Genomic DNA, 27,694 nt, shown 5'->3' on the forward strand with positions numbered 1-27,694 from the left:
TGACTTTCAGCAGTTATTGTGACGTCAATGTGGAAATAATCGTCAACAACTCGAAACTAGAAAGAAAAGGTCGTTATTGTTAAATAATACGGAAAAAAAAAAACAACATCACGTTTGTCATGGGATATTAGTGGCTTTTTTCATACTACGGGCAACTGTGATTCGTGAAAGCAGTGCATGTAGAACATTATTTCTCTTCGGTTTTGTGGTCGAAAGCAAAGCAATTTACAAAAAAATGTTTCTTACATCCGCACCGAAACCAAAAATACAAAGAAAGAATTTAAAGCTGGTAGTCAGGTGACTCAAGAACTACTGACTAAAACATTCAAAGAATTTTGCACCAAGAATGACTTATTTTTGTAATTAGCAAAGTTTGTTAAAAGTAGCATTGCGTCTACACATGAATGATGTTGCACCACGCTCTAATATTTAATACTTCTGATTCTCTCCTGTTTCAAACAATCTTAGCATTTTTGATTGAGTAGAAAGATAACTTATCTTGCGGAAAGCACTGGTAGCTCTAAATTTAACTTTGTAGACACACTGCATAAAGTACTGGCAGATCTAAATTTAACTTTGTAGACAGTATCCTTACCGCCGTCAATTTCTGTCGAATGAATTCTTCAACCTTTTCCGCATTTTACACACGCTAATCAGATATTTGCACAAGTAGGAAAATTGGTTATTTTTCTTGGCCCATTTTAAGTCGTTTGAAATATACTTTGGCGAGGGTTCGAATTATCGGGAGTCACTATTATTAATCTACTATTTCTTTAACTTTTGCAATTTTATTTTTGCAGGACCCCACTGAAAACCACATCTATGTGAAGTGGGCTCCCTGTTGAAAGATCTTTATTATTACTTTTAACTCTAATAGAGGCCCACTCGAAAGATCAATTCTCTCAACGGGTCACTATGATTTTACTATCCAGTTAGTTATGAGAATCTGGGCGAACATCAAAACAGCATCTCCAAGTCGACGTTTTTTTCCCCTCATAACCTTTTCTTGAAAAGCTGTGTTGTTTACTGCAAAGAGTAACTACGTGTTGATCTCACCCAGCTTACTTGCGGCTGATTGGCCCCTTCTCGTATGACGTCATATAGTCACGTGGCTTATTTGTCAGAACCGTGAGTCCCTGACCCCCTGCGCTGTGTAAACATATTTCGGAAGCGTAGGTCGGTTGGGGACCGAAACACCACGATTTTTAGAGGGAGAGAACGAGGTTAATTCAGTGCTGTTTTCAACACATGGTTTGACAATGAAGGTAAGACAGTGAATTTGCTTGATGAAAATGACAGCCAGTTGAATACGTCGCTTGTTTCTTGATCCGATTATCAAAAAATCACTACGACGCTAGCTAGGTTACTGCACAAAAAGGCGGTCCATCGCCCCTGGTCTCTGCCCAAACCTATTGACTTTTACAGGCAACTCTGCAAATCAGTAACTCACTGAGGTAGCATCTAGTAGATAAATTAACCCAGCTATCGGCATCTTTCGCTAGCAACAAGTGTCAACCGTGCCTTCTGCAGGCTAGTCAAATAAAAGCCACTCTTTTAATACGCAATTAATGCTGATTGAAAGCGCCGCCTGAAGCATCCTGTACGTCTGAAACTGACTGAAACTAACTAGATCGAAACAACTCTCAATGATACAGCCTGATGAGAGACGGAGCCAGAGAGATGGAGCTGGAAAGAGAGCTAAGGTGCTGCTTAATTTTAGTAAGTATACAATTAGCAGTCAGTACCGCGGGTCTCAAAGCGTCGCTTGCGTTTTTCTAGCCAGAGCTCCATTGAGGACTCTCGTATTAACGTATTGCATTGCGAGCTATACTGATCAGGCGCAGCTCCGCCAAAAATAAAGTGAGAGCATTCAATCTAAAATAAGATACAGCTACATATGCGTATATATAGTCAACTACAGTTTAGTATTGGCGCAGACTGCAGGCTTCTGGGGTATTCAAACACTTCCGCTGAACTTACACTGAACACTAGCACCTTTGTAATAACTATACTCGAACGTCGCAGCAGACAGGGTTGTTAAACTCGATGATAAACGTAAATAAAATACAATTTTACAGCTTTATTAAATGACGATCTTCAGTTAGAATCGCGCAATGTGCTAATGGAAATTAATCTGAAAAAAGCTCGAAGCAGTTTTGATGGCAATGGTGTCATCAGAGTTGCGTGTTTTCAGATGTGAATCAGTGTTTTGGATACTTAATTAGTTGGATAATTTCCTGCTCATCTTCTGACTACATCAACTGTACTGGAGCAGAATGGACTAGATCTGGATGCGTTTGTCTTGTTGTGCTTGTATGGAGCCTTATAGTATTCCTTTATCATCAGCAAAGTTTTGTTCCCTAGGCTAGGTTTTAACTGATTAAATGGAAGAGAGGAAGGTCGCATTTCTGTTTGGTCTTTGGAGCCCAATGGATAATCATCAGTCTTTTTGAGATTGAGACAGCTGTTCAGTTCAAGGAAAACTAAGATTCAGGATGAAGATCTAAAGAAGCCGTAAACGCACTGGCTACTTAACCAATTTGCTGAGAAGAGAGGACAACTCCGCACTCTGGTCGACATCTTGAAGGCTAACATCTACTGCCCCAACACACCTCGACTGCAAATCATATTTACCGGTTCGTTTAGTTCCCACATCTATTTTAGAATGTACAAGTTTATTTTGAACTCCACTAACTTATAAACAGTTAACAACGTTTTAAATATTTATCCTAATCAGGCAACAAACAAACTGCATATCTGTATAACAATCGCAAAATTGTACTTGGCTTAGCACTATCACAACTTCCAAAGAAATGATTAAGCTTAAACTCAGTGTTCATCAGGTTTTGCATGTGTAAGCCTTTCCGTGATGCCACTGAGTTGAAATCACCTCAGTCGTGCACTCTTATCCCCGCAATATTTTCATTTTCAAAGCTCATTGATACACTGTATGTGTTTTGTTGGAGCATTTCCATCTTTAAGGCATAATTCTGATCATTTGAAGTCGTAAACAACGGCTGCAGAGTGAGCATCCACCCCATGTATAACTCAATAGTGGGCTTTGCACTGAAGCCCTCAATTAATTGGAAATGGCGATATGGAATGTCCATTCGTTACTACTAGGTACAAACTATTCTTTCTCCGGATTTTTCTCTCTCAAACTTCATCCGTCGAACCTGGAATGTATTTTTCAACTGTGGAAATTTAAGCTATTCCATATATTAGCTGTGTCGGACACGGTCAATACTTCAAGTCGGTTTTCAAAAAACAGTGGTGGAGATCATTTGGAGAACTAATGGAGTGTTTGCAAGTTAAACACGCTTAATTTACACAAGAGTCTGGTATTTCGTATCGCTTGATTTTAATCAGTCATTTAGGCGAGGCAGGAACGCTTTACTCATAAATAAGCTATATCTCAAGCAATGTAAATTGAATAGTCCTGCAATTAAAACTTTTAAGCTGATTATATTCATATGGTACAGATGGAGTAATTGTTTACCTGTATCGCCAAAAGCTACCTTAAATTACAAAAACTACTAGTCCATTTTTCTCAATTTTATCCCTGCCATCCAAAAGTGCATTTGTGTTTGTAATTTCTACTTATAATATTAAACTATTATGACATAGTAAGTAGGTATTGTTTTGTCAAAATGCTTGTGAGACATCAGGCTCCACCGAGTTTCGAACCCACATTGCAAATGGACCAAACCTTGTCATGTTTCGTCAGTTTTGTACTTTCAGAAGGAAAAGCTGGTGTGTACAAATCAGTCTCAAGCCCTTGTAAGTAAGAATTTTCAAGTGTGCCCCAAAAAATTCCAAAAATAGTTTTCAAAATATTATTCCAGTCCAAGAAGATTTTGTGCACACATTATTCGAATCTCTTTTAGATTTTTAATTTCCCTAATTACTCTAGTTTTCTCCACTCTAGCAATATAAAAATGTTTTGTTCTTAAAATTGATTTTTTTTGGCGATCCTTTGCTCAATGCTATTCTTCCGGTGAAGGAGTCATGAAAAGCCGCTTTAAAGATGAAACCATTTTCTACTCTGCCTTATTTCACAACAAAGCCTTCTTCTTGAATTTTTAGATTCTCCGGCGAGTAAAAATTAAAAGGAATGAATTGAAAACATTCTATTCCGCTTTGTTCGTGTCATGGAAAGTATTTCTTCCGAGGAACGAGGTTCTTGTTTATTTCAGTGCAAAGCCCTTTTCCAAAAGAAACATTTTATGTTATTTATTCCGTTTCAAAATTTGCATTTGCTTTGTTCAAATATTTTTCCTTTGTACTGCTTCAACCGTTCCGGACTGTTGCCGAGTTTCTTATACAGAATGGTTTGTTTTCAATCCTAGTTATACAGTTTTTTCTACGTCTTAAAATATTGTGTTACTTACATGTTTGTTCTCAAAGCAAAAGAAAAATATATGTAGATATTCCTCTATCTTTCCTCGGAAGGCTTTTTGCCATGTCGAAGTTATTCAGGGGTTGATTTACAATAAAAAATTTCAATATGGAAACATTTTTTCCATTATATTATTGATTTATAACAAAAGAAGTCCAATTTTTCTAGAACATCTACGGGTCAGTCCAATACGCGGTCACGTGGTCTTAAAACTTCCTGTGTTCCAGACTCCCATTAGTACATGAAAGGAGAATTTTGCATTTCATCGCCTATGATTTTCGGGAAAAAGCAGCACTCCTGCCTTTTTCAGCCGATATCGAAGGAATATATAAATATTGGTAACGAATTTAACCAAATAAACGGTAGATATTCCCTGTTTTGTGATTAATCTTAGAACTGGCACGGTTTACGGACGCTGGTGGAAATTGTGCTTTCTGGTTCTTCGCTCCGTTACAGTGCACTGCTATATCAGACTCAACGCTGTAACGGGGTCAAGGGTCACTGTTTTCGTCATTGTGTTATTCACTTTCAAGTTGGCAAAGGAATGAAAAATTGTCTGATTTAAGGTCCAACGAGGAAGTTATAACTGCTCCTGTAAGCTTGGGCACATGATCACGCTAAGCGCGGGAAAGCAAAGTTTTCCACACAGAAAAATATGGCGAGTCAGGGTATAACTCATGGCTAGGAGCAAGAAAGTTTGTCAAGGTTGGTGAAATCGATGTGTTTTGTGCTTTTTTCCAGACCCAGGCAGGTGTAATACGTTTACAGTGAAAAGTCTTCCTGGTGTAACCGAATAAATTTTACAAGACGTCATGAACAACTCTAATCGGTCTAAGTCTGTGTTCCATTAAAGAGGCATTTTTTGTTTAAAATGATGTAAGTAAGGTTGCCAGGAAAAAAAAACTATTTAGGAATACCTCACCAGAGAATAGCTACAATAAATGAAAAGAGATTAAGATGTGAGAAACGGAATTCTAATTAAGATTCAGAACTCGGTCATCGTACAACTTATAAAGAGCCTCTTGAAAGTGTAAGATTTGAGCTTTATTATTTCACCTATAGACCTATCCTCACAAATAACCTGACGACGTCGTTTGCTGACTACAATTAAGTTGATATTAAACTCGAAACTTGCTGTACATCAGCTGCGATGATGCGCGCTTTCGCTTTCATTTAGTTGACCATTGGAACCATAGTAAACAACAAAACTCGAAGACACTTCTAAAAGAGAATTAGTTTTCTTGGAAAGCGTTTCCGTTATTAACCGCTGGATAACAGCAACGGCAAACCACCATATAACCAAAATAAAAGAAAGTGTTGACAAAACGCAGCGAAGATTTATGGGATAGATCAGGTTAGGACGCGTCACAGCTGAACTCACGCGAGTGTATCTTAACAAGGTTCCAAAACACCCATCTTGTTGCGAACTCGCAAAAAAGGTCTGGATTTTCACAATTGAATAGAAAATATATCGATTCTCTGGGAAGAACAGCGCTATCGTCTCAATGGTAATAGTAAAGGTAAGTCTTCTTGCAAAAGCGAGTCCATGAAGAACGCGCTCGAAGCGGCGATCGATGAACTCATTTGAGCAATTTTAGCTTCGATGCATTTAACTACAAGGCCTTACGGGCCTTAGATTAAGACACTGCAGTCCTTATTGCAGTACCGCACAAAGACAGATTGAAAGAGCCCGATTTGTTTCTTTTTAACTGGTTTTAATTGTTCTAAAATGGACATTAAGGTATCGGTGAAACGTTCTAAATGAGTTTGCCGAAGACTGACTAATTTGCTTGGTACAGCTAGATGCCCGCGCGGACTTCACTCGACATCACATCTGAAGCTTGTATAATTATGCTACTTAACCCCAACTGAGTAAACTACAAAAAGGTGCTGTCTCATAGACGTTCAATATCGTTGGGTAATGACAGTTCTGTAGGTGCGTTCGCTGCCACTGTCAAGACGAAGGTGTTCTCTAACCCACAAAGAGTTTCATACAGTTAGAATCCTTGAAAGTGACTTTTGGTGAGCTAAACAGCCCCCTTTTGCAGGCAGGCAAATGAATTTCGCTTAATTTCTGGACGTATTTCTCGGACGTAGCGATGTTTTTCAAATACTGACATGCAAACTCAATTGAGTATATTGCACTCCAAAGTCCGCAGATAAGTTGTCCGTGCTAAACGAAATATGCAAACAATTCTCACTGTTGCTCAATATAAGGTCAAGATAAATGTGTTACCAGCCGTAAATGCTACAAACCGATGGCAAGGCATTGGGTTTACTCAACCGCTAATATGCTCAGGGATGGAAAACAAGGTATATATGTGCAGAACAGCGTCTATCCACTCTTTATGTATGTATGGATCGGTTCACGTGCACGCCCTCGACCCTCCTCGAGCAAAACCGGATGGCCAGTGAGTCTTTGTTGCACAGCAGAACTGACCTATTGTGTGGCTTAAACCAAGAAACCAGCTGGCTTTTCCGAATATTTTGTATCATAAGCAACATCGTTTTAAATTATAAGGAATATAAAATCTCAAAGTTGTATGTAGGATCAACTGTGGAGATTTTTGCAAAGATCGCGCGTCGTGTGATGAAACTGGGGGGTTTGTGCTTTGTATCGATTTGTAAACAAAGATGATCAATCCTTTTAGTGAAGGAAGACAACTGAGCATGTGAGAAACTACTGTCCACTGGTGTTGTGGATTTCCTATTTATAATGAGTTATTATTGTCTGACTTGAGTGTTTCAGCTTGAAGATATTAGTAACCAACGTAACATTAGAGTCGCGTTTCGTCCTTGCTTAACTCAAACGAAATGCTCAACAAAATATTGGAAACCATTCACCGGTTTGGTGCACGAGCCACACATTTTATCTCAAAAGGCGCGCATCTATGCAAAGACACATCTCTTCAGATTTAACCTGATGTGGACTGATTGACAAGGTTAGTTTGCCGTAATCCTTCAGGTAAACTTGAGTAAGTTACGAAGCTCAACCCATTGTGATATCAGTCTGTGATGGTCCCAGTTGGTTTGTTCGATTATAGCTAAGCAGGCCCAAGCTTTCTTCATTCACTCTATGGTGGTCAAAAATTAATACTTTAAATTTGACAGGGAAAGATTAAATCGTCGATTTCTGTCAGGTAATAAACTCATAGCCTAAGAATTGGTCTAATTTGTCCTGCTTAACTGAGAGCTGTTGAGTCATTGACTGTTTCATCATCGACTGCCAAGTTTCAGTGACACTTATTCAGTAAAACCATATGTATTTATTACCAATGCAGTTAACTGTTTAGTGGCAATTCGCTGAGAATAAAAGAAAGCTGGTTTCAACAGCTGGAAATTTTAGGGTATTTTAAAGCAAGGGTTTTTGGAGCAGAAAAACAGTGGCCATGCAACGGGTATTGTAATTGTATTCAAGCGGTTGCCTCGGATGTGATCTCATTCAAACTGTATTCATAGCACTCGCCAAAGACAAGTGCAAAATTGTCTTATTCGCCTCCGAAAGGCGTCAGAAGAAGAGAAAATAAGTATTCAGTGTGTTAATACTCTTTTTTGTGAGCTAAACCATCTACAAAAAGGCACCAATTTCTAAAATATGTCTAGAAATTACTTCACGAAGGTCAGCATGCAACATGCAACATGTCCACCATCTTGTTTCACCACGTTTTAAACCTTACTGGTTTGTTATAAATAAAAAAAAAAAGTGTTCAGAATGCAATTTTGTTTTAATTTCACTATCTGATGGCAGTCAAGTTACACTAAAATCCATCAACTGATTTCTATAATGAAAGTGAGTGTAAGCTAACCCTTTGGTGTGTACTACTTAATACAGAGAATTTGAACTGAACTGAGATTGGTTCAGGTTAAACAACATAAATCGTGAATATGTCTGCTTTCTCTGGCTCTAGTGTGTAATATAAATGCTACTTCTTAAGGCTGACTTCTGTGAGAGGACCTATTCCGAAACTTGATGTTTTAGCTCTGCAAGGGAAAGCAATTGTGGAGATACGTGGAGATCTACTTAGGTACTTGTAGCAATTCCTTCTTCGCCATTTTTTAATCAAACAGTAAATTGTACTGCTATCTCGTTGGCGGTATACATGTTGTTGCGTTCTAATCCAAATCACTAGCTACATCATTGTCTTAGATGAAATATAACCAGTGTCGAATTTATTTTCATCCACACTGTGTAAGCCTCGAGGCCCATGCATATGTACCCAGTTTCAACAGACTGCCCACTGAATGTATCATCGAACAACATTAATGGTTCATTATGAAGTTTGGTCTTTTTACTGAGAAGTAGTCCATCTTTGTTAACAGTTAGATTTGACTTTTTGTAAGGCAGGAATTAAATTTCTTAAGTTTTGGTATAGATCAAAAAGCTATCTCATAGTTTATTGACATCACCAAAAGTATCATTTGAGTTTTCTTTGCATTTGTTGTTTTGAAGCAGCCATGACCTCAAAACTTAAAAGTTCTGCTAAATTTAATTCATTGTTTAAAAAAAGGACGTTCACAATACTTTATTTATTGAGACTTGTAGAATTAAAATCAAGTTCTTTTTATAACTGCTGGACAACAGCTTTTTATAGCAGCTAGACATTCTTGTCATTATTCTGAAGTTTGGGTTGTTAAGATTTTGTACATTCAGCTTTGAATAATACTGGACAAGTGACTGCATTTGTCTCTCGTACGAATTTCATGGTACATTTCAAATTTTCACTTTAAAAAGTATCGTTTATGGCTCTTTTACTACAAGTGATTTCAGAAGCCGCTAAGATTCTGTAGTCACATGAAACTTCTTGTGATTTGAATGTAGAATACCATTTCGATTATTTACAAGTTATTAGGTGTCTCAGCTTGGATTGAAAGTTTTGTTCACGGAAATCTCATTGAAAAGCTGAAAAAAACCTGTTAGTATTCTGAATTTGAATAGTTTGCAGACTTTGGACTTGAAAAATAAAAATGGGCCAGTGACTGCCTGTAGATCTCTCCGGATATGTCGTGGTGTATCCAAATTATTTTTAAAAAGTCATTAAGTTGGGTTGCTGTTGATTCTTGAAGCAGTTACTCTACTACTGGTGACCCACGATCAGGAGATGTGATTTCGAAGTTTACATCCGCTTGATTTTATATTTAGAATATCCATTCGGATTATTTGGAGTATAGGGACGTTCAAGTTTTGCTTTAAAATTTGAAGCCAGTACAGATGGAATCGAGCTCTTAGCTTACACAGCTAGAAAACCTTGTGAGTATTTTGAAGGTGGGCTTTTAAGATTTTGTGATGACTTTCACAAATTAAACTGTCCAAGTAATCGATGACTGCGTGGAGTTCTCTTGAGATTTCTCCCGGAGCATTCACATTGTTTGGTTCTTAAAGAATCATTTATTTGTGTTACTGATAATTCTTGATGCAGCTGCCATTTTGCAGTTTGGAACGGCTTGGATTGAGGTTTAAATAGATATTGTTTGCAATTTAGAGATGCTCAAACTCTTGTTCTCCGCATTTTTACACCAAAAATTATTCCAGTGAATACTGGACGAGACACTGCTTTTAGCTCTCTCCAGATATCTCGTGGTACAGGCTAAGCACGTCATTTAAATACGTTTGTGTTGTTTAAGTACTGGCGATTGGTGAAAAGGCTGTGATTCTAAAATACCTTTTTCAATTATTTGCTATTTAGGGACTTTCAAACTTGGTCAGTAAAATCTTAATTTATGGAAACGAGCCCAGGTGAAATCAAGTTTTTCTTTTTAATTAACAGCTGTAACAGCATTTTAAAGTCAATGTGTTTAAGATTTTTATTTGCAGAGAGCAAACCTCACAAGCCATGCTACTCGATGAAGTTCTTTTTGGCTAAATGCCGATGGTTAAACACAATTGTTTAAGCATTTGCCATTGCAAATGTGGAGCTGTTTAAATACATGTTCAAAGGCTCTGAAGAGAAAGCTAGAGAAAAGTTTAATGGTTTTGTAACGGAAATGAATTTTTGCAAGTAAGCTTGCTCTACCAACGGTGATACAGCACTGACACGATTTTCAAAACCCTTCGGTCTAATTTTCATATTGAAATATACATTCGGAAATAAATGATTCATTTGTCTTGGAGGTCAATAATTTCTTACTTGTATACTGTATTCCCTTTTCGGGTTGTACCAGAAAACGTAACTAAGTTCTTTCATCTGTTTCTGTGATAATGTTAAGCTTGTTTTGATATGTACGTTCGGTAGAGCTTATGCGTGTCACAACACTAACAAACAATCAGAAAACGAAATAATACAAATCTCGTTAATTAAATTATCACCTGAAATCATGGAACATTCAAAGTCTCACAACTTCAAGCAAGATACATTTAATGAGTCCTCCATTCTGTCAGTGTCACAAGCTGGCTGCGAAAATGTGTTGCGACAAGCACTAGATTCCATTGAGGAATGTTGTTCTTCTAGCGTCGCCACACCCTCTCGCTCACTACGACACTTTGAAATCGTTCCATCAGCGTCGATAGATCTGCAACCAAAACATAACATCAGTGTTTAATAACTGTAAGTACAATTCTGCTTATTATATTGTGCCCTCTGCTTTTCCTAAAGACTCTGTTTTGGATTTATTAACATCGCGGAATGCTGATTCATAACGGCCGTAAAGATTGTTATGAAGATTGTCTGCCAAGCAACTGGCTTCATAAAACCAACAGACCCATTCAAAAGCCGTTCATTTCAAGACTAGAAAAACAGAATTTCTTCTATTTCACTAAAACGGCATCTAACCACCCAAAGACGACGATATATTACAAAAACTACTACGAAAGGAAAGATAATTTTGTGTGTTTTGCATACCATTCATGCACGTACACATTTATTAACCCTCTTAGTTTTTATAAAAATGTAATTGCTGATTTAGGACCGAAGTCTATTTTATGAGAAAGAAAATGCCTAACATTTAAATATCATCCTCTAAGAGAGAGAAAACGTAACATCTCTTAAATTGAAGAGTCCAAACTCATTTGGCAATTGCAAGCTACCTGCTGCTGAAGAAGTGAAGTGAATAGTTATTCCTGAAGACTTGGCACACTTAACTGGGCTCGTGTTGTACGACATTTGTTCTTTTACTACATGTTAATCAATGTCACGGTAGAATGCAAAACATTTCTCTCGTAGAAACACAAAGATCCCTTGCAATGCATATTGACTGAAATTTATTTGACTCTCTGAAAGAATAATCGATTTCAGACCACATATTGGTGACCTCAGGAAACAAAACAAGCCTAGTACATCACGCTGTTACAGAGACCATGCTTGTCAAATTTCAGTTTCCTTCTCCATAATTTTCCCTTTCGAATTTCAACCAAACGTGTTTGGAATTAATTTTCCATATTTCATATAGAAGACTAAATCATGAAGAAAAAACTTACAGTTTGATTATAACATATTTGCCATGAAATGCCTGATTGTACAGTGGAACCTCGATAGAACGAAGGGCCAAGGGACTGGCAAAATATGTTCGCTATAACGAGCTTTCGCTATATCGGAGTTCTTTTCCATATATTTTACTATTACTAGGGAAAATGATACCGTTCGTCACACCGAGGACTTCGTTAAATAGAGGTTCGTTAAATCGAGGCTCCACTCAGGACAAAGTAAAAGATTATGATGAAGATGTTTTTGACTTAGATATAAAAATTCCCCAGGACTGTTGAGCTACGAGCTATTCACATTATTGTTCAGTTGTTCTTACCACTTACAAGCCACTCCGTAATGAAAACAACTTTTCATTCTTTTTTAAAACATGTCTTCAATAAGTGTAGGTCCAATCTCTGTAGAATTGATGGAGCCTGCAAATTACTGTCTTCATCATACTAAGCGACTTCATATTAAGATAGCTACTATTAAAATAAGGTTGCATAAGGAGAATCAAAATCAAATTATATGTTCGATACAACTTGTTGGGCTGCTGTGCGAATTCAACAGAATCAGGGGGAAACATTTTTGCTCAAGATTACTGATAAATTCCGGAAGCTTCACTTGTTTCTGTTATTGTTGCTTGCATGTAGCTGAAGATGGGGAGAAATTAATACGTTGCTTGGCAGAATTCAAAAACCATTTGATATCATCTCTTTATTGCATATTTTAAAATCTCCTTTTATTTACTTTCAGGACAGTTTCTTCCAAACTTTCCAAAGCATCTACATCTAAACAAATACTTGACAGCTAAATTGCAGCATATTGTGCAACAGTTTCAGCTAATTTTTAATGTTTTTGATTTGTTGTTTATTGCCACGTTGTTTGAAGTAGTTACTGGAAATTAAAACACGTGCAACAAACAAAGTACTCATTATGCAATTCAGTCGCTCACTTGCTCCATTCTTTAGCTATTCTATGATAGTTTTACAACTGATTTTGCCGACTCCTGTAGGTATTCAACCGCTTCCCCCTCAAATAAAAAAAAGTGAGTATAGAATATCATAAATTGAAAGCAAGGCATCGAGTGGCAGTACAATTCAAGAGACATCTTTGAACAATTTGACTCTTTCGTCTTTAAACAAAATTTGCTCGATTCTAGCCAGTGTTTGAAATTGGCAACTTATTTCTTTTTGTTTTTTAAAACTACCACCCCCATACCGAGCTCATATTGGAAGATTGCTTCGATCTTTTCTACATCTACATCTACATCTACATTTATTAAGTCGGTAAAATCATTAAGACATCGCACCAACTAAACTATAAGAGTTGATTATAAAATATAGAGATAAATAAATAAATAAATAAATAAACTCTGATAATACATATATAAAAATATGTGAATTTTATAAGAGTATCATATAAAAATGTATTGTTTAAAAGTCTATTGATGTTTAACTAAATAGGGAAGTAACTTAGAGTTACAAACAGCCAGGGAGTTTGACTCAGCTATATCCGCGGGTAGTTTATTCCATAGTGTTATTGTCCTTTAAATATACTTCTAAGCTCCATTCAGCGCGGCTTTGGCTCGAATGACACTAAGTTCTCGGTACAAGAACACTCACTGGTCACTGAATTTTAGCTAGTTCGTATCTAATAAACAAGCTATTTGAAATTGTATGGTAAACGCTGTCATAGAACCTTCATATGTAGTGATCCTTGCGGAAAAATCAATAAATACAATTTGACTTCTGTCTAGGATGACCTTTATAAACGTTTCATATCATCACATGTGTCGAACGGAAATGGCTGACACTGTCAGGGAAAGATTAAGATGAATGAGCATTTTATTCCATGTTCAAAATCTCTTTCGGAAGGTGTTCGTCATAATTACAAATGTCTGAAGGATTACATCTGTCGAACAAATCATTTATTCCTGTTCAAAAATCTCCCATCTTTAAGTATGAACAAAAGTAGTGAACAATAGCTAAAATCATATACAAAAGTAACTAGATAATAAAAATAAACTCAAGTCTCTATAGATTTAAAACAAAAGAAATTAGATTTCTTACAAGCAGCGCTTAAAAAAAATATCAAGATACTATTTACTACGCTCTGAGGTATGATCATAAAGAAAATTTATGCACAATTGGAACAAAGGTTTAAAAGATCTTCGGATCAAAAGGGAGTAAACCGCGATATACTTCTTTATTACTCTCAAGGATTTTAAGGGTTGTTCCCATCTATTGTCAAAAAGACCTTAGAAAAACATGCTTTCGAGGGTTTAAAGGATTATTGCGAAGAAATAAAATCTCATTTGGTAGTAACGAATTCTTACCGTCACGATAGTGCATTGTTATCGATCGTTTTCACGTGACCTCATCAAATCCCAAAATCCAAAACTAAAGAGCCACGAAAATTTTTATCCTCATCAGGCATGAGAGGATGTAAATTTATGTCTGTTTATAACTTTTCAGCTCAACCGCGTGCTTGGTTTGGAAACCAGCGCAGTTTGAAGTTCGGAGTTAAGGCGGTGCGTGACATTCCGCTCCTATCACGTTTGTGGAAAAATATACACGTATCTAGTGATTTTTAGCCTTTTTAGGAGTTAAAGTGTTAGACAAAGTGCTTGAGGGAATGTTTGTTGGCTCAGTTCAGATAATCAGTCGCCTAGATAGTCAAAGTAAGTTCCAGATGCTTACACTATTTCGCGGCCGCCATGTTGGTGGAGCACAGAGCTCCCATACTGGGCTCTGTAAATTTGCGCAAAACATTTCGACGAATATCTGAAGTTTGGGAAAACGCAGAGAACTAAAACTTGGAAAAGTGTCTTCTTTACCTGTTTACTATAACAGTACAATTTCTTGACTTTATCCACTGAATAGTTTTCGATTTATTTTTTCGTTGCGTGACGGTGAAAAGGATCAACACTAACTTACCCAGAAACGTACAGGCTTTGCTATTTACGGCCTGATCGATTTTTTGTTTCATGTCGGTTCCGTTATCCTGTTTCGTATTTTTCGAATTTTGATTATTAGTAATATCTTAATTCTCAGTTAAGTCTTCAGATCCTCTAAAACCCTCTTCTAAAGACTATACTTATTAAATGGTCCATGTTTGTGAACTTCCAAATACGCCTCTCAGATTAAAATTATTTCGAAGAAAAATAAAACTTGTTACACTTAAAACTACCATTTTGGCCATAGAAGTACTGCGAGTTAGAAGATTACACTTAAAATAAGATAATTAGTTATTTAGAATAGAGGGAAGATACATAAGTGCCCTCGCTAAAAAAAAGCCTTGTTTCCTCTGTAATTATAAATCTGGCAGACAGAACTGATTTGCTCTTGTCAATATCACAAGAAAAAAACAACGAAATGTGCAATTCCACTACAACGAATAAAATTTCACAATGCTTTCAAGAAGATATCAAGTTAAAACCTACAATTACAAAACTACAACGGGTTATTTATGAGTTTTATAAGATACCTCATGTACATTGAATTTTGTTTTGGTTAAGAGTCCGAAATTGTTAAGTAACTTTGGAATTTCGAAAAGTGGTCTATGAAAGATATAATCTAATATAAAGAAGCTAAGTTTCTTTCATTATATATCAGAAAATATTGGCAGCTAAAATGCATGTTAAGTGATGCTGACTCAGTAAAGGTCAAAATGAGAGGGAATTGACTGAGAGCTACTGTTTTTTTTTTCTTCTGTCAGCTGAGAAATCATGTGTTTCTTAAACGAGAACTGACATGTGAGATCTTCAAAATTTGCTGATTCATGAGAAATTAACTAAAATATTTTAACTGTCATCTGAGAAATAATAAGTTTTTTATTTGATACCTGAGATCTGAGGTCTTCAAAATTCAGTTACTAATAACTGAGAAGCGTGCTAGGTCTTAACATCATAGCTGAGAAATCACCCAAAGATTACAGTACCGCTTCCAGACTGCGGTCTCCAATAACCTGGTTGTCTAAATAGTGCTATGACAAAGGTTCTTTAGGAGAGGGATAGTATTTTTTAAAAAAAATAAACTGAATTAATTTACGTATTAAAAAAATACCACATACCATGCTTAGGTACTTTATAATGGGGCTGTGATTTCGCTGTGCAAGAATGCTCAGAGAATGCTGAACAGTTTCCGGGTTATTCCAAATAACAAAGTTATAACTGAGTCACCAATACATTCAAGACAATGCTTGTATAAAGGTGGGCGACACATACTAAAAAAAGAATGACATAAATTTGGACTGCAAGCATAAGCTGATGTAAGATATCCGAACTTTGACACCGACAAAGAGAGGAAGCAAAATTCAGATCACGTCCATTGAAGAGACCTACCCAGTCAGGTAACTTCCTAAAATAACTCATGAAGAAATTAATCACTGCTAAGTCACATTAGTCAAACTTGGATGATTTATTAAGCAACTAATAGTAAAGCTAGATCTTTACATAATAATATTTAATGCTTCTACAGTCTATTGAGTGTGATTTTTCGTCGAAACTCCATTGACTTCCATTGTCAAGGGAAGACAAATTTCGGTCTGTGACATTCAACCGCCTTAAGGCTGATTCGACGAGTTTATGACTTTTTAGTTCTTGCTCTAGAATAAAGAGGTGTCATGTTAGTGCAAAACACAATAAACTAATTATTTTAAAGATTGACTCTAAATCTGTTTGTGCCCTCTTCATTAATACTGCAAACTATCTTGTTGGTTCGGAACTGGGGTTAGAAGAAACAAATTACAATAGCGTATTAATGAATTAAGCCACGTTAAGCAAAATAAGAGCCGACTTTGCAAAGACTAAGCACTTCCTAATTATCTAAGGTCCTATCATAGACCAAATTAGGAAAATAGCTCTACCGGTAGTTGTCTTTAAGACGTGATATGAAATTTATCCTATGGCTTGCACAGTGTCATAGGTCAGATATCGTTCATTTATTGTATTTGCAATATAATTATTAACCCGATGTGTGAGGAACGCAGTGCAAACATGTCCGAGTGACTAGAAATGCTTCTATTTTTATTCCAGATACATTCAGAAACAAGTAGACATTGATGAGTGGGAATTACTTCCTTGTCTTCAGTCACGTACAGACTTCTGAGTCGAACATCCTGCCTTTATTTGAAAAAAATTTCGAATCATAAATTTCATTATCTTCGGTTCCATCGTTCCAAATATATAAAACAGTAAAAAATTCATTTTTGGAATTCTATATAAACCTCCAACTAACACTTCTTTTGATGTCACAAACCCTCTTTTTCACAAACATGAACCACAGTGGAACCTCGATGTAACGAAAAGCCAAGGGACTGGCAAAATATGTTCGCTGTAACGAGGTTTCGTTGTATAGAGGTTCTTTGCCATACATTTTACTCTCACCGGGTTGAGGAATGTCGTTCGTTATACCGAGGACCTCGTTGTTAAACCGGTTGTTGTTCGTTAAATCGGTTACACTTACAGTTTCTGTTTCTACACTAAAACGAGGACTCACGAACTTGTGGCCGGCCAACGTTTACTTAGACTTCAAACCGTTGTTGTTATAGCTAAGCTTTTCATGCTTTTTCACACAACAAATATACTAAACTTCAAGCGGCTGAGGATATAAGGTCCTCTGTAAAAACCGCGCGTCATGGCTGTAAATTCTGTAAGTCTCACAAACACCGTAATTGCACCAAAATTCTAAAGTGAGTTTGGAGAAAATCAAGTGAAGAAATTGAAATTGGTTTGTTTCTCCGTTTTAATCCATGTGGGCATTTTTTGAACGACTGTGTTCATAGCAACCCCTACTTTATAGAACCTATGGGTCCTGAAATTTAATATGGGTCCTGCCTTAAGTTCGCTATTACGTAATGAGCTCCTTGATAAATTACGGCTATGCATTTAAGTAACGCTCCTGTAAACGCAAAAAATACGTAAAATTGGACATAAAATCACTTCGCAGTAAGAGAAAATAAAGAGGTTGTTGATATTTTTTAAGGGAAAGTTTCTGTATGGCCTTAAAATAAGCTAAAATAAATTCGAAACTTGTTCCCTGTTTGTTCTGTTAACTATTGAGATATATCAGAAAGTTTCGAATCAAACAGTTACTCGACAAAAAATCCACAGAGCTGACAAATTATACTTGGCAAATTATTTATTTTACACAGTCGAGAAAAATTTCACAAAAAAAATTGGCTTGCAAACTTTTCTTTAAAAATTTAATGGTCCATGGCTTCAGCGAGGCAGCCGCTCACAGGATGTCTTCGTTGTTCCAGAATGAAGACTGTGACTAAGATGATTATGTAATCCCGGCACGTACGGAAACTCAGCGACGATCGTATTTTTGTCTCGCGGCCGGTCTGGTGGGGTTGCTCTATTGTGCGGTTTGCGCCCGGTTGGAGCAGGTGCCTGCCGTACGTGCCTCGAGACGGCGAAAACAGGATGCTCTAAGCATTCGTAAACATGATCGTCGCGCCTCACTAATAATATTTGTTGTCGGAAAAAAATTGATTGAATTTAGAGACATCCACTTCAAAAATATACGGATAGAAAGTATGATACATGTTTGAGATAACACGACTTAGCATTTTTAATTTATGATTTCTCACAATATTTTTTCATTTCAATATTGGTGGTAAAATCATAAACGTAACAGATCATCTCTGCTCTTGTATAAAGCATTATGTCGTAGGGCAAAATTAAATTCCCTTTGGGAAATACTCCGGTTGCGTGACACGAACCCGGCTTATTCAAACATGTATGTCTAGTTTTAATACTGATTTTAAGTTGTCGCTTTTATCTAGGTAGAAAAGTGCGCAATTTTTAATTTAGTTTTCTTGATATTTTGCCCTTTGAATTTTCAAAACGAAATTACACACTGTTTATGGTAGACGGTCTGTTGATCGAAACCTAGCAACATGGAGAGGTTACGTGACCAAAACATCATTACCTTTGCATGCCTCGACGATTTGTAATTGTGTTTATTTCTGGATGGACGGCGCAGTCAAAACACGGAGACACAGACATTGAGCGAACGATGGAATATTTAAATAAAATTAACATTTAGTGGGTTTGTTTGACGGAAAATATTTTTACTCTTTCCGGTGACTTATGAAATGATAATCGGCCTCAATTCGATCACGGTTTTTCCATTCCTGATATTTTTAAGTATAATGTTATGTTATAACATATAGAAGAAATCTTAGGTCTGCAAGTATTGTTTTCGACTACCTGTCTTGCTTTTACGGGGTGAGAGGGTCACACCGGATGTTACTGTCAATCAAACTTGCGAGCTCCCGCCCTCTCACATACTCAGGTCCATTCCGGATGCAAGCGCTTTCAGCCAATCACATTTCGAAAAGGCGCACAAGTTTTCTTATCTTCCAATGAAAAAGATGCAGGGAAAAGCCCTTTTTATAGCCGCATCTTAAACGCGCTAAAACGACGTAGCCGACTTGAAACGGCTCAGTTTGCGATGATAAACCAATTGGTTAGACATAAAAACATTTGCATTACCGAGCCCTCTTGAAAGCGTTACAAGAGTTGCAGTGCACGAGACATTGGTTGGACTCTCTTATAAGGTAACAGTATTTTTTCGATGTTCACAAACTTGTAGTTCTGGTTGGAGATCTGAGGTGAATTTTCGGTGTGTGTTGGATTTGACAAGCATTCGAGTATATTTTGACAACTTCTCGGCGAAACACCCACGCTAGATTGTGCACGAAACTTGCCTATGCACATCAAGTCGAACTTCAAAAGCACTGTGTTTTCGCCATCGCGCGTAACACAATGGCTGTATTTTCAGGTGTCGTGCTTGTTTGGAAAGCGAGCTCCGAAGTCATGGATCTCAGTTGTCTAGACGTAAGTATATGAAAGACAATGATACGATCCCAAAATACGCAGTATCACGGAGACCTAGGGGCCTTAGACCTTCAGTGCATGCAAGTTACGGTTGTTTCACCTGAATCGCACAAAGCGTAATAATTTGTCTCACTTCTTCGACTGCGAAAGCGAAATGAGAACATGTGTTAGACGATCTGTTGCTATAAGAAGTTGTTTAGCTTCAGGTCAAACAGAGAAAAACGAAAATTGAAATGCAGATCACGTTTGCATCGATCAATCGCTGATAGTAAATTGTTATGTCGCGGCCTGCGGTAGAACGTATGTTTTTGTAAATACTTATTGAAATTCACAATTACGTCATACCTTGTTGAATATATTGCCGCATTGTCATTTTTGGACTAGAGGAGTATTTTTAACTTTAGCTGACGGTTTCGTCTCTCTGAAGAATGAATTCATCTTGGTAATCCCTTGCCTGTCGCTCGAATTGAGCTTTGCACTTTATTAGGTTAAAGTACAGTCAGTAAACCAGATAAGAGCCAGTTAAAATTCAGGTCCAGTTGATTTCTAACGTCACGCAACACTAGTCGCGTGACATAAAGCCATTGTTCCATACATGATATATCAGACATGAGAACAAAGATGGACTGAGTCTGTTAATAAAATGCAGAAAACATTGTTTTTATTTATAGGCATTGAATTTGCAAATGCCGTCTGCTCTTCTAACTGACTGTGGCGTATTTTGGTGGTTCATTAATTTACAACTGCGTGTCGCCATTTGTGAAGATCTTTTCAAGACTACAGAATTTGAGCATTTTGCACCCGCATCTCAATCGGCAGATTCAGTTTGATATTTGATTTTAAAAGCTTTCTCTATCGTGCCAAGATCGCATCCAGACTGAGAGAAATAATCCGCTAACAACACTGGAAACTTTTCTGCGACTTCTGAAGTGAAACTGCCCATATTTCATAACTCTGAAGAAACGATACAGCTTCAACACTGTAGCAGGTGTTGGAAATAATTTCATTTTTTAATCGGCATTGTGTTCAAGACGACTAAAGCTTTTAAAGAGTGAGGTTTCGCTATTCAACAGTTCGCTGGCGCCTTCAATAATTTGGCTCTGCAGCTTTGAACCCAAATGGAGGTAGGTCCCTTACGTAGAAAAGATTTTCTCAGCTTCAACTTGCACGTCGTGGCTTTCAATGAAACCTCTTATAAGAACACCTAGAAAGTGTTCTTCAATAATAGTTCGACGAAGAAAAATTCAAACTATGAAGTGCGTGTTTCAACTGATGGCGTTTAATGTTAAAGTTACAGTCGTTAAAAAATACCGAAAACCGACACAATGTATAGAATCTTATACTTTTAACTGTCGAGTGAGGCAAACTGACACAGAGAGCTAAACTGAGCCTATTTCAATGTCTACGTTACTTGTTTATCTCAGACGAAGCTAGACTATTCATTATATTATATTCGCCGTTTCGACACAGCCGGCTGTATTCTAATTTTGAGGCTATGGCAACGTTCGCTATAAACAAGAAACTGCAAATACTGAGGATTTGAATGCTGTTGCAAATATTGGCACAGCCGTCACATTTTCTCGCACCTTAAACAACAAAATGAAATCGTGACGCTCTGAGATCAAAAACTACTTGGAATGTTATAAAAATAGCGAAACATCGCAAGCACGTCCAGGGACCGAACCCCTGTAATTAAACAAACTCATTCAGTGGTTTTCTGACGTCGACTGGAAGTTGTTGTGATAAAAATAGCTCCTATTTTGCCGCAAATTCAGTCAAATTAGCTATGGCGTGCTGCTTTATGATGCCCTCTGTAAAAAACGTACGTGACCTTGTTATCCTTTTGTGGACATCATGACGAAAAATGTACGTTCCAAACAGAGGACATTTTCCGTTGTGGACACTGTTAAAATTTATCAGTGGTAATAATTAAGTTCTTTCGACGCGCAAGGTAACTTTGCTGCGTTTTGAATCAGCAGTTGTTTTGCAAAAACTCTACGAGGCATCTTAACCAAGCTGAAAGAGAAATAATCTTTACAATGTAAGAGAAGCATTTCAAATAACGCAATAAAAGTTGGAGCAACTTTTAAGCCCAGTTAACTGAGATAACATGGAGGCACTTTCGAGATCCCAGCACTTTGATAATGGAGTTTATCCATGCCTTTGGGGTCGAGAAAAGGGTTAACAATCGATCTCCATAATGACTACCATGCAGTTAATTTGGATTCTCGTCAATATTTGTATCCAAAGAATGATTATCTGGAAAGCAACAAAGACAATGATCAGCATATTACTTCGTTCACTTTTTTTTTGTTTTCACCTGATACATACATGCATACATCAACTACAGTGCCAAGATTATTTAGCATCTCTGCTAATTGGAGACAAAAATAAAATTCTACTTTATAATATTAAAACTATATAAAAACTAAGGAATCCTGTTCATGAACAATAAAAATTAAACTCTGGGCTAATAATTACAAAGACATTCATTATAGGAAACTATTTTATATGATTTAGGCTAAGAACACCTATATTAGCAAAGATCACTAGTATTTTATAATTTTTACTCTTGTGTTTTTGCATCAAGCTCACGTCACTCTCCTTTCTAAGAAAAATAATTGAAAACAAAACGTCAGTCCAAATTATTTAAAAACACTATTATCATAGCAACAAAATGAATTTTAAGGTAATCATACAAAAATACGAAAATAGGAAACATTTCAAAAGTTCAAAATTTGCAGAGAACTTATTAGAACATGCCACGTGAAATTTACAGTTTTTAGATAGAACCTAGCTTTTAAATCTCTTTTGTTTTGTATTGTAGTTTATTTTATATATATTTTATCGTATTACTTCTGATCAACAGTTCTCTTCTTTGTAAATACCTTTTAGATAGTCTTTTTAGTTTTTAGACACAGCCACATCAGCGTTACTGTTATTATCGTGTATAAATAAATGCATTACCTTACCTTACCTTTACTGTTCACGTTTGACGTTAAATCATAAAAAAATTATAGAATAGGAACATTAATTTCACTGAGGAACATTAATTTCACTGAAGAACAAGATAGACGTTCCTACTATGTATACAAAGAGTTGTAAGGGTGTACATGTATACATTTAGTAGAAAGGCACAACAACAATCCACAAATTAAAAGTAGTAGAATGAAGGGGCTGAGGGTACATAAAAGAAGGAGAAAATATAACTATAAAGCTGAGCTGACTTACTTCAAATTTGCACTCTTTGAAGTTTTCGAATATTTCAAAATTTTAACCAAATTCAGTGCAATTGGGCTAATTTCTATCACGACAACTTAAGTGTACTCACACATAATCTAAACCTGCATTTTTAAAATTCAGAATATACAAGCATGTTTCATGCCTACTTAGAGTGAATACTGAGCGTGGAACAGCTATTTGTCCCAGACTTTTATACGCTATATAAAACGATGAGTAACTAACTTGTTCTTATTCACTGTTTTATTGTTACTCTTTTGACGTGTAGCTAGAGGCTACTCAGTTTTCGAAACAAACTTGTTATTGTTTTGTTGTATAATGAAGTCACCTTGTCGGTCTTCTTTTTAGACTTTTTCAGAATTTGAGTTGACTGAAGCAGCTAAAATGAACTGCGACGAGGTTCCAGGCTGGGATAACTCTCTGAGCGATGCGCTGATGTTTCCCAACGGTGGTGGAGGCCCTCGATCCGTGGACAACACTCAAGTAGTTCCAGATCTTAATGAGAGCACCCTAAGTGGAGACATTCAGATGATGAGTTTGGACTGCCCAGTCGTATCGCCGGAGGATCTGACCAAACAAAGAAGCGACAGCCTCGGCAGTTTAAGCTCTTGGAAGAGTTGCTCCAGTCTGACTTCTGGCTATCAATCAGATGATACTCACTGGAGTACGGTGAGCTCCCCCAAGTATCTGGGTATGGACGAAGAACTTCCCTCTTCCCCAGCTGGTAGTACTCTTTTAAACTTAGACGGCATCTCATCTCCAAATGTGCTGGAGTCTCTTGGCCCTACAGCTGAAGGTTAGCCAGCTTTGAATCTCTAGTTTGCATAAGCATTTCTTCACACTAGCTTCCATACCACACATCCTGTTAACCTTCTGTGTAGCATGGAAATGAAGTTTCATATACACGAACACCTCTGGCATTAATTCGCACAAGGCCTAAATTCAAGGCCCGTTCGTCTTAACAAGAAATACAGCCATTAAAACATGGCTCCACCAAATACTTCAGTTGCTATCGCTCTTCATTTGCAGCATTTTGATTGGCTGGTCGAATGTTACCCATAATTCAAATCTATTGTTGGCGGTTCAAAGCGTCTTTGGAATGTTCTTCCTGTTTACAGCGGTAAGAAGTTTGGTTCTGCAACTCCTCAGAAAAGCGGGAAACATCCGGTTAAAGTATGACTTTACATAGCCGCAAATCCACGGAAAGTTTCAAATAATACTTGCCAAGCTCAAAGATGTTTTCTGGTTTTACGGTGACTCAGATTTTTGCGTTTTCTTCCCGTTTTCTCTTGTTTTGGGTTTCTAGCTGCTTAAAACTTCCGGTCGAATCGATCTGTGCTCTAGAAAGCTATGGACAGTCGTTTCATCAAGGTTCTATACGAAATCGGAACCAATGGTTTGTTCCTGAGCACACTAAAATCAAGGTAAGCTTTCGTTTCCTTACGTGAGTAAGGATTTTCTTGCATATCTACAAGTCTTCGAACTATCACGACATGCTCGATTTGAGTGCTTTTCTGAAACATACAAGATAGATCAAGATAACTCGTCAAGCCCATTTAGCCTCAAGGTAGCCTTAACCAGTCATGAAATGTTTGATGTAAAGTGAGTCGATTTCGTTTGGAGCGTTGTTCTCAATTTGCCCGTAAAATGTTCTGATAATTCGTCTACAAACCGGCGTTAACCAAGTGTAACGAAAGTTGCCCGCCTTTACAGTTCAGTTCCATATATTGGGCAAATGGATTTCAATTAATTCGTATATAGTTTTGCTGTTGCGGAATATATAAACAAGAGCTTCTTAATTACACCAGGATTATTGAATATTCCGTTTTCAACCTTTTTCTTTGCAAAGAGCTTTTTTCAGAAAGAGTCCAGTTTTTCGTATGCACGAAAATGCTTACAGCTCTTAACAGATTTACTAAACTGGATATTTTATTTGCTCTCCCTTTCATCGCAAGAGAACCATTTCAGTCGTATTGCGTAGAACTGAACGGTTTTGCAAAATTCAGCATGTATCTCTCCGTGTGCAGACAACACGATCGCCTTCATGCGATGAATGTTCTGCTTTTGTCTTCTTTAATGGACGAGTGATAATCAAAATTCAGCCAAGAAAACTGTTCAAAGCTTGGACGAAACGTTGACGTTTTTGCCTCGTTTGTTTTGAAAAGGACCACAGCTTCTGTTGATTCTGTGTTCGGGAAAACTGTCAGAGTTGTTGCTCGTATATTAGGCTCTTGATTGTAGTTGGTCTTTCTTTCTTCTTCTACTATGAATATAGAAAGGCAATGAGGTGAACCATTTTCCTCGACTCCTACATGAGAGTTAAGGCTCTTTAAATGTCGTTATTTATCTCCTAATAAGCGGTTTTGCAGCATGGTAAATCTTTTGTCTGTCTCATTCTCCGAGCTGAATATGATTTATCAGTGACTCTTCTAAATGACATATGGGCTGATTCTTTGAACCATATTTCTTCACTTGGTTCTTGCAAGTGGAAGCAACTTGTCTATAAATACTCACTCAAGTGATGAGTCATTCACTCATTCCCCTCTAGTGACCTCAATCATTAGACTCAGCCCCATTTACACATTTGCTCATATACCTGTTGATTGTCCATTCACCAATTCACCAATTCACCTATTCACCTATTCACCTATTCACCTATTCACCTATTCACCTATTCAGTTTTCACTCTCATCCCTCCCCCCTTTCTCCCTTATCCACCCTCCCCCTTTCTTCCTCCATTCATCCATTCCCTCATTCACCCATTCACCCACTGTATTCACTAGTTATTTCATTCATCCATTAACCCAATCACTCAGCTTCACTCATGCACCCATTCAATAATTCACCTATCCATTGATTCAACCATCCACTGATTCTCTCATTCACACCATATCCAGTTCATTTATTCATTCACTCATTCATTTATTCCTTCGGCCCTTCAACCATCCCTTCAATCACCAGTTCTTTCATTCACTCATTCATTTATTCCTTTGGCCCTTCAAACACTCCCTCGATGGCCAATTTGTTCATTCACTCATTCATTTTTTCCATCGGCCCTTCAACCATTCCCTCGATCAATCACCAATTCGTTCATTTACTCATTCACTTTTTCAGTCACTCAGCGCTTCACTCAGATTCATTAATTCAACCATTCACCCCTTCTCTCACTCGCCCATTCACTCATTTCCTCTTTTCCTCTTGTGTGTTTCCCATATAGGTCTATCCAGCTCAGGCGCAGATTGGATGCGTTGCTCACCTTCTACCTGGACAAAGGCTCAAGTACAGAGCTGGCTGAGGTGGGCCTGGAAGCATTACAATATCCCGGGAGAGTATGACCTGGGGAAACTAGACCTTACTGGTCTAGAGCTTTACTTCTCTCCAATAGAAGAGTTACAAAACCGTTCAGAACATGGAGGTCTTCTGTACGATGCCTTCACTCAGTTACAATTGGATATTCCCCAGTGGGAATGTAAGTATTGTGGAGCAGGCTACAACAAATATGTTATATAAGACAAATAAATAAATAAGCATTTAGATAAATAAATAGGAAAAAATATGTCTCTCAGTCTCTGTAGACTACGATATTCAGCTTTTTCTCAGTTAAACATTACTAAATCAGTAATACGTGGTCAGTGTATGAGTGCATTGGAATGAAGTAAGAAAAAGAAAAAGTAACAGAAAGTAATTAATGAAAGCAAGAAAGAAAGAAGAAGGGAGGAATTGAAAAAGACTAAAAAGAGGAAAAGAAAGGAAAGAGAGAAAGAAACAAGAATGTAAGGAAGAAAGACACAGAAAGAGGGAAAGAAGCAAAGAAAGAACGGAAAACGACAGACACCCCTTAATTCCACAGTAAAATGGTGGGACAATTTAAAAAAGATTCGTCGCCCTTCACGCTTCCGAAAACTTTTTTAATGTTAATTGATTTGGTTTTCTTTTCCAGATAACAGTACCTTCTATGAAGGTAAGTTTGCTTTGTCATGAACCTGTTTTGCTACATGTCGCAGAAAAAGGTTTGCCAGATCTAGACTGAGCGAAGCCAACACGGACTATTATTAAATTGTTTTTTCCTCTCTTTTACAGGATTTTATGATCCGTTAAGTGACGAGATCGTTAACTATCTTGCTGAGCAAGGTATTGTATTCTGTCTTTATCCGTTGGTACTTCATGTGTAGCACTGAGTTATGAGAATAAAAGATAAATTCTCCTAACGGACAACCAGTACAAGAATTCTGTTCTAGATGATGACTTTTTTAATTTTTATTATTTGTCTGCGTAACAACGCAGGAGAAATTATTTGTTTATAACTCATGGTGTCTTTTGCTCTTTAAAGGTTTACTTAATAACGAGCTTGAAGATCTTGATTTACAAGGTGAGAACGCTGAGATTCTTGGCTGCCAAAAAGAAGCAGATAAAATCGTTTCAAATCTCAGTTGTGCATGCTTTTCCGTTTTCGATCTTTTGCAATCTTTTGCGTCAATTTCTTTTCTATTTCATTTAGTACTGCATATGTCGTCAGTTATGCTTTTATTTTCGATTTTCCTGTCTGTTTTGAATTGACCTGTTTAGGAGTTCTTGTCGTAAAGGTTCTTTCTAAAAATCCACTTTTTTCTTCCTTTTCAGACTTGGCAAAGCTTCTTGATGATTCAGAAAATGGTGAGTAAAAATATCTGTTATAGCATGCAACTGTCATTGCCTAGCTTGTAAAATCGTCCATAATTACCTTAGATGGCCATGCCCCTACCAAAAACTGCGACCGAAACTTGTCTATTACGTAAGCAAAGCTGTGTGCGTAATAGAACTTTCATAGGT

General features: G+C 37.2%; 1 protein-coding gene across 7 annotated transcripts in view; it reads left to right on the forward strand.

Annotated features, from left to right (window-relative positions):
* The first annotated feature begins 792 nt into the window (after nt 1-792).
* The window catches only part of LOC145489596 (uncharacterized), a 37,511-nt gene continuing 10,609 nt past the window's right edge, over nt 793-27,694 (forward strand). Inside the window, exons 1-8 of one of the 7 annotated variants that reach the window (XM_081468583.1) lie at nt 19,258-19,365; nt 19,590-19,645; nt 23,234-23,681; nt 26,103-26,354; nt 26,826-26,846; nt 26,966-27,016; nt 27,216-27,254; nt 27,506-27,538. In XM_081468583.1, coding sequence (XP_081324709.1) covers nt 19,625-19,645; nt 23,234-23,681; nt 26,103-26,354; nt 26,826-26,846; nt 26,966-27,016; nt 27,216-27,254; nt 27,506-27,538 — 865 coding nt within the window. In that variant the 5' untranslated portion in view covers nt 19,258-19,365; nt 19,590-19,624. The other 6 variants (XM_081468585.1, XM_081468587.1, XM_081468588.1 and 3 more) reach the window with 6 other exon arrangements.

The sequence above is a fragment of the Orbicella franksi genome, chromosome 6 (assembly GCF_964199315.1).
Source record: "Orbicella franksi chromosome 6, jaOrbFran1.1, whole genome shotgun sequence".
Taxonomy (NCBI): Eukaryota; Metazoa; Cnidaria; class Anthozoa; order Scleractinia; family Merulinidae; genus Orbicella; species Orbicella franksi.